General features: G+C 33.6%; 1 protein-coding gene across 1 annotated transcript; it reads right to left on the bottom strand.

Annotated features, from left to right (window-relative positions):
- Window positions 1–1403: 1403 nt before the first annotated feature.
- Window positions 1404–6679, bottom strand: LOC102802167 (uncharacterized). Its single transcript, XM_085497477.1, has 8 exons — window positions 6515–6679; window positions 6201–6359; window positions 5298–5444; window positions 4627–4781; window positions 3921–4071; window positions 2707–2865; window positions 1990–2120; window positions 1404–1668 (listed from the first exon to the last, which is right to left on the bottom strand). Exons 1-8 carry the CDS (start codon window positions 6677–6679, stop codon window positions 1587–1589), a joined length of 1149 nt encoding a protein of 382 aa, XP_085353603.1. The 3' UTR covers window positions 1404–1586.
- Window positions 6680–8459: the final 1780 nt, after the last annotated feature.

Genomic DNA, 8459 nt, shown 5'->3' with positions numbered 1-8459 from the left:
GGTGCATAGATGTGTTGGGGCAGTTTCCAGATATATTTAGTTTTTGGTGGAAATTAGATAATTTGCATATCAGCTAGTGAAATTCAAGCTATTTGGGTGCCATTTCAAGAACCATTCAACATATTTCAACAATACTTGGTATATACATGTATTACGAATTCAGATAATTGCAAATATCATGTTATGTTATTCTCTCAACACGCTGGAGTTCTTTTTAAGCTATCTTTGAATGTAATTTTATTGAATATTTCTGTTTTGTTTGTGAAAAAAATATTTTTAGCATTATGTTTTATTGTTTCACTCACTGCCTTTTGGGGTATTTGTCATATACAGCAATAATCTGTGTATAATAGCCGTTGAGCAACAGGCCATTGGCCTATTTTTTATAGTTTGTTGTCGAAATGCCGATTTTTTAGAAGGAAATATGGCGTTGATTTACCCTTACTTCATCAAATCTGACCATCATCAAATGTGCATAGCACTTTCGCGTTCGTACTTTCGTGTCGAATACCACAACACCGTCATGACGTCATAACGCCGTGACACGGGCGGATACAGGATTTTTTATAGGGGGGGTCCAAACTTTAAAATCGCCAGACAAATTGAACGTAAAATTGTCTTTGTTTCCAGCGAGCTGTCAATGTTAGATGCAACAGTATGAAATTTACCTCCACCGATGGTGGCGCTATTTTCATTGTGTATGGACCTATAGATCGAATATTCTATTTCAGTTTAATATTTTGCAGGTGAAAATACACAAAATAAATACACAATACTGCATGTAAATGTAATAATTGAAGACAGACAGTACTAAGTATTATTTATTGACTAAGTTGTAAGGTCTGGTAAATTTACAATATTCATACAAGCTTATGCGAGATAAAATAAACTTGTAGCTGTAATCAATCTACATACAGACAAAGAATATTAGTGAAGGTGTACGGGGGAAATTAAGATAAAGTGTGGGATTATTAGTGTCATGAATTCTTATTATTTATCCTTACATTAATTTGCATGAGTAGTTTTACGATGTGCGCCCTCTGTGGCAAAACAAAACAATGATTTATCAGTTAACTGGTTATACAAATTACATGAAAGTGACAGTGAATTAGAACATTAATTTTTCAGTTTCAATATTTGATATCATGAAAATTAAAGTGATGATTCTGGCGAAATTTACATGGTCTATAGTGCACCAGAAAATTAACTCCTAGAATACATGCAACTTAATCTTGCTTTACCCGATTTTTCACCAAAATAATAATGATATTAAGTATAAACAAATGTAGAAACAAAAAAATATTCTGAATGTTACTTGTTAGACTGGACAATTTTACAATTAAGTGTCGATGTTTTTCTAGATTTTCTTCACCGGGGCTCTTTTGCTCATCTTTTATTTACATACTTCTGATTTAGCTATTGCTACCTTATCAAATGTTTTACCCTTATTTCACGTCACCTGACTTTTCTGTTGAGTCTAAAATTTGTTCAATTTGTTGTTTCAATTTAGTCACCCATCTTTGTGTGGTGTAAAACTTGTTTTGGTTTGTGGAGACGTTCTTTCTCATTGTTTCGATTCATCAGGCTTATTTTTTTAAATCTGGAACTTGTTCAGCAGTTGTTTCCGTCATTTGTTTGACAAGTGATCCCATTTTTATCCCCAAAAATCTGTAACATGTAAAAGAAATGATTATTTAATACAAAGGCATTTGACCGAATAACTATTCCGAAAATGTTGCAGTCAACTATTATGAAGTAATCACAAGAATACCACAAAGATGTGATCCAGTGGCGATATAACCTAGATTTAACCTGCTTCAAGGATGATGATTCTAATTTTCTGCGGTAATGAATAATGAAAATTGGCCTATAAATAAATTGGACAACTGTTTATTTTAAAATCAGTTTTTCATAGAAGCCGTCTGGTCAATATCATTGAATAGTGAACCCATTTTACATTTAAAACCATTAAAACAATTGTGTACATACTGTTTTATCTTTGCTTCTAGCCAATTCTTGTGTAGTAGACCATCTGTCCATGATTTGGGTAATTTGTGAAATCCCAGTTTACATCCCAATAGGGCACCAGCAACAGCACCATTAGTGTCAGCATCACCAGCCTGTAAAACAAATCAATATGTATACCATTAAGCAATATGGGAAGGTAAGTAAACAATGTTATTTATGTTATGGAGTTATAGCCACATAATACTTTCACTTTGACAAATGCAGTTTAATTTACAGGGAAATCTGACTGCATAACTTGAATATAAACTACTGGGATGAAATACAACAAAGAAATGCATGTTACATGCATTTGATCCAAACCAACCAATGAAGCCTCAGCAAATTTTTTTGGCAATTGTATTCTTAGAATACTACAATTGCACAGAACCAGAATCAATATATTGCAATGAAATACACCCTATTGCCAGCACCCTTTTTGATTGATTTGGTTCAATTTGGGAACAAGACACATCAGAGGTGTCTGGGGTCCAACAGCTGGGGTCCAAGTTTTAAAAAGAAACGACTCGTTAAATGCATAATTTGACCCAATGAACATCATGTTGAATCCCATCACCAGTCTAGCTGTGAATACAACGAACTTATTTTAGATTATCTGTCTAGAAACCTTGAAATACAATAACCTCCCATGACCTAAGGTTGCAACTAAGGTAGAATCTGTTTTTGTTACAATATACTAACCTCCCTGACAATTGTTGTCAGTGCTTGTCTGAAATCATTCTGTTTGAAAGCCCAAAATGCAGCACCAAGACACTTATACGTATAACCAATCTTAGCAGACTCATCTAATTTTAGCTCATCTATTTTCTCTACATTCATATACCAATGTAGTTCATTTATCTGAAAATAAATAATACACAACTAATGATTAAATAATTCGAAAAAATTATTTTTATTATGCATAATAAGGATTTGTTCGCCAAATAGTTATAATGTTGACAAACTGAGCATTGAAGAAGTATTTGACACATGATGATAACATCTCATTGTCAACTCGGAGTTTACCCATTTATTCTTGAATATGTGTCAGTGACTATATATAACATAAATCTGACTCTTAACTAAGAAAGGTTGAAATGCAGCCAAAAAATCACCAAGCGAAACATAAACCTAAAGACTTATTCAAATGCGTCAATTGAATTGTTGTGATTAGTATGATGGTAGATAACATCAGTATAGTGGTGTTATGTACCCATGCCTTAATTATCTTATATAAGTGCATATGCGTGACTTAGTGTATCTGAGTGTACATGTGTACATGTTAAGTTTGAATGTGATCAGTCAAGGAAAGAAACGGCATTTTGAAATGTGCATCAAAAATATGTTCAAGGGAATATATCAAGTTTGAATGAAATATGCAAGCCGTGAAATTAAATAAACTCATGAAATGTACTTCAAAATGAAAATACAGTGGAATATTACATATAAAAATCACGATTTCTGAAAAAAAAATTGTGTAAAGATTGTCCCATTGGACAACAAGTTTCAGGATTTGCTTGTCCCATTGCAAAAGGGATTGCCCGAGGCAACCAAACAAATTTGAAACCCCGTCCATGCACAAGTGGGATTTGGCTCCTGCAGTATCTAAGATGTTAGTACTAAAATTGCCACCATTTGGTTTCTGGAACAAATGCACCAATCAAGACTTGACAGTACTAGTTCACTGACACTTGCACGGTTGAAAACATTCTATATTAGATATGGGTAAAAAGAAGTTTTTTCAATTAATTTCAATAGTCTGAATGAAAAAAATGCCGGTACACTGATGTTTAGTAAAGATATAATATGTAAACACTGAACCTGAACAATATTTAATTGTATATATATATATATATATATATATATATATATATATGTTACAACCAAATCATGAGAATATATTATTAGTTTTTTACCTCTGTATTGGTAGAAAGACATTTTTTAGCTTCATGAAAGGCATCTTCAATTATCCCTCCAGCAACAACTTCACCATTTAAACCTCTATGTCGGTCACCTTTTAACATCATTGCTATTGCTGATGTTACGGCTACGCATGATGCGGCACATCTGTGACGATAAAACAATTATATGTCTGGTTTTAACATAAAACCTAATTTTCTTATTTTGTTGAAAAAATGAAATCCACTATTAAATTAAATCCACATAAGCGTGTATAATTACAATTTTAAATTTTCCTTGGAAATTTAAAACCCAGTGAATTTGATCAAATATCAAAATAATGAAATTAAATAGCACTACAAATGAATGCTTGTGTAGTGTATGTTCTTCATTTCAAAGGGCTAGATATCTTACCCAGCATAATAGTATTAACCAAATTGTTCAATATTTTGACTATATGCCATTACATAATCCATAAATTAGCATACGCTAATTAAAATATATAACTGAAACCATTAAGAGGGGCTCAGCAAAACTTACTTAAACACCAATTTTTGCCACAATGTTTCTTTCAATGGCTGACTATACTATCTTTGCAACTATTATTTAATATTTTTAATGAAGAAAATCCTTTAAGGATACATCTTTTAAAACAAAATTCCTGAGACCAGGACTGATTTATTTCAGACTTAATTATCACTTTTTGATTAACTTTAATCATACCTCGAATCAGCATGAGTTGTTTTACAAATCTTTTTTGTATTATTGACAACTGTTTCCTTATCATCAAAGTTATGAATGCCAAGTATGGAGGTCCTCATAACAGCACCATTGGTTGCCAGAAAACATCCACTAGATTTCCATACAGCTTCTGCTGCCTTTGAATAAAAAATATAAATTCAAGAAACAACAACATACTATGCACATGCGTAAATATATAGAAAATGACATTCACACTGGTTTGCTGATAAATGAAATACTCTTTTTTGGATTAGTGATTTCTCCACCAGCTACAATATGTTTCCCCTGGATTTGTTACTAACGTCCCGGGTCTTGTGAACACTGACAAAACAAGTTAATAATTGCAATAAAATGTATAGATTTGACTGAAACTGAACCTGTAGAATATTTAACACGCACATTAGCAATCTTTCTATATCATCTAGGAAAAAATATGACTGCATTTTAAGTCAAAAGTCATTATTGATAGCACTATCAAATTTTGTCTAATAATGGCATTATATTTCATTATGTTGTACTTAAATTTGTGAGTCCCCGCTACCATAAGGGTTGTATTAACAATGATTACAATAACATTTTATTATGTACCATACTATACATAAGTATATTGTCATGCAATAAAATTATATAGTATTGTAAATAAATAAATTAACCTTGTGTGGTTTAGGTCCTTTAAACGCATTGTGAGTAAGAACTTGATATGTTGTATTTTCTATACCCATACCCCCAGTGTCACCAAGCTCCGGAAAACCATGGTGTGCCCAGTCAAGCATTTTCTTTGCAAAGTCTGTTGGATCAACCTAGGAAGTTATAAAGTGTTAGAACATCTTGCTGTTAAACTCCTCATGCAATGCCAATATACGATAGTTTTACTGTTATGTAATAAAGATGTATTTTTCTGCTCAAAATAAATAATGATAGATCGATATTCACCTAGCTTCCAACCACAGAACTACAGATTACTGCAGTTTTCCAGTGATTGACAGAAAACTCTATGGCAGGTTATGTATGAGTAGAATAGCCAACCAGCGTACACTCAAGTGACTAGGTCAATGCACATTTATTAGTCGACAAGAATACCACTGTGTTACCTCTCACCTTCGTCATTTGAAATACATGTTATTCCTAAGTGTAGCATAATTATTATTGTCCCTAATGAATGACATAAGGCGGGTGAAAGTATGAAGCTCTACTTTGTCCTGGTGGGTGCCACAACAAGAACGACGCGATGGGAAAAACAATTAACGTGCATGTTGAGCATGATAACTACCTTTGTGGAATGTACGAATGACCACGCCTGTGACAATGGAATGAGAGGAATGTGAGTTGCGATTACATAGGGGAGAAACGAAAATGCACATAAGGCCTGTATACTGTAATCAGAGAAATAAAAGAATGGTAATTGGAGATTATATCCATATGTGAACATGACGTTGAACACGTGGCTAGAAAGAAAATGTGTGTGTGTGTTTTGGCACACGTTTACAATGGTGGTAGTCATTGTATTAAATCTAAAAAAATGCAAAATAAGAATGTTTAGAGCAGCTGGGTCTAACCTTTCCCTTATTATCTATTATTGATTGTAGTATCAGAATCATTTGATCACTGTCATCGGTCCAGTCACCAGTTTTCCATCTACTTTGATGACACCTGTAACCTTGACGATTCAATCTTTCTTTCATGTCCAATTCCAATTCCTTCTCATGACCATACCACTGAAATAAAATGCACAACTGTTGTTATATCACGTATTATGGTAAACCCGCTCAACCACGATTCACTTATCATTGTCACTGTGTCTATGTACAATATTTTCTCACACTAAACCATGGGTGTGGCTTTTCAATCTTATCTTGGTAGTTATACTTACGTCTGTAGCTTCTGGTTTCGCCATGAATTCTGTCAGCAGTCCAATAGCATCACCAACACAATTACCATAGATTGCACCCAAAATACTATCTATTAATTTGTCATGTTCCAGTTTGGTATTAAACCCACTACGCCCACTAAAAATCTTTAGTTTTTTTGAAGCCATAGTAGTGAGCCACTGTGAAACGTTTAGACAATGCTCGGTATAGTTCCGCTTTTGCTGTCCCCTATCAATGCCACCTCAGCAAAATTTCGACCTTCAGTCCCAGTGTTGTAAAACGTGCTGTGCAAAACAATAAAGATCGATCGTATAAAAATAGGCTGGTCAAAATCCAGTGAGGCCATATACTGAAATACACTTGCAAGTTACAGTGTGCAGTGGCTTACGTACATAGCCCAAACTTTTTTCAAACAACTTGGGACATTCCCCGGGGACGTAATTTCATAACATTTGATATCCTGATATGGCTTGGCTTTATTAATTGTTATTTTTTTGAAAATATTTTCTAAGAAGACTGATACACGCTTTAGTACTTGTGTACGACCACTGGCAGTGTTATCACTGACGGATCCAGTAAGCGGATTTGGTAAGAGTGCGCGCGTAGCCGAAGTAGACCTCCGGTAGGCTGGTTTTGTCATTTGATTTGTCATTTTTTGCGGGCCTAAGTAGGGGGCTCGCCTCCCCCCAAATCCGCGCCTGGTTATCAAATTGGGACAGACGTTAGATTTGAGGAAATCTGGGAAAACCCCGTTTCGCCTCGTTTTCATATCAGAAATGTTAGTTAATATTGTGCGATTTACTTGTGTGTGTTTTGTGGTCGTTTCTGGTCGGCACTTTAGCCAGTTATGGTGTAAACTTCTTTACTCGGACTCGACTCAAATTCTGTTAACTAAACTTCTAACATGTTGGGGTTTACGATTTTTGTTTTATAATAATAATAATAATAATAATAATAATAATAATAATAATAATAATAATAATAATAATAATAAATTTATTCTCCTTATTATAACCAATACAATAATATAATCAAAAACTAAATACAAGAACATAAGTGAGAATAGAATCGGAAAAAAACAATCAGATGACTGTTAATCTAGTCCGCTCCCACCTTTTTAAATAAATAGTCATAATAATGAAAAACAAAAAGGGAACACAGGCCTCAAATTTATAAGTTATATTTACAAATTGGAATATACATGTCAATTGTACTCTTTTTAGGCGTTGCTGTCTTATATTTAGGCAATATTTAATAAATAGTGTTGTATTAATCAATGTACTGCGACGAAAAGCCGAAAATTCGATGATGTCAGATGTATTTCTTGTAGTCCAACTTTGTGTCACATAATAATTTTGACAGTCCAACTTGTGATAATATATGAATGATTCCTGATATGCTGTTATCACAGATGAGCGATTCTCTATAAGTAGCCATAACCTTTTGAGCCATATGTATAGAGGAACTACAGAGAATCTTAAATGACGCTACACATGTAGGAAATACACGAGGACTAAATATCTATCATAATCATAACCCTAAGAGCGTAGATAAGTTTTTAGAATCACTTTTTATTGAATATATTTGAGTCATGCAAAAGTTAAGGTGTCAATCAGCTGGATTGGGGGACAGCACTCCTAATGGAAATTTGCAAGGCGTGGTGACTCTGTGGCTTATATGGACACAGTAATTTGGCATGAATAACCCTAATCTTACTAATAAGTTTCAATCGTAGTTCACATTTTTGCAGTACTTATTTTTCAATACGTTCAGGTTTCTGTCCCATTTGCAAGAGAATGTCATAACTCGGTTATACAAAATGTGTTTGGTGGTAACAACCCGTTATAAAATTGATAAGGTAGTTTAATTGTATTGTATTTAATTATATTTCGACAAAATACTCAAATAATTCCTGTGCTTTTTTATTTTGATATGGCTGGTGGTACA

The sequence above is a fragment of the Saccoglossus kowalevskii genome, chromosome 3, assembly GCF_978046115.1.
Source record: "Saccoglossus kowalevskii chromosome 3, keSacKowa6.1, whole genome shotgun sequence".
Classification (NCBI taxonomy): domain Eukaryota; kingdom Metazoa; phylum Hemichordata; class Enteropneusta; family Harrimaniidae; genus Saccoglossus; species Saccoglossus kowalevskii.
Note: the sequence above shows the minus strand (reverse complement) of the source record. Positions and strands in the feature narration are given on the sequence as shown.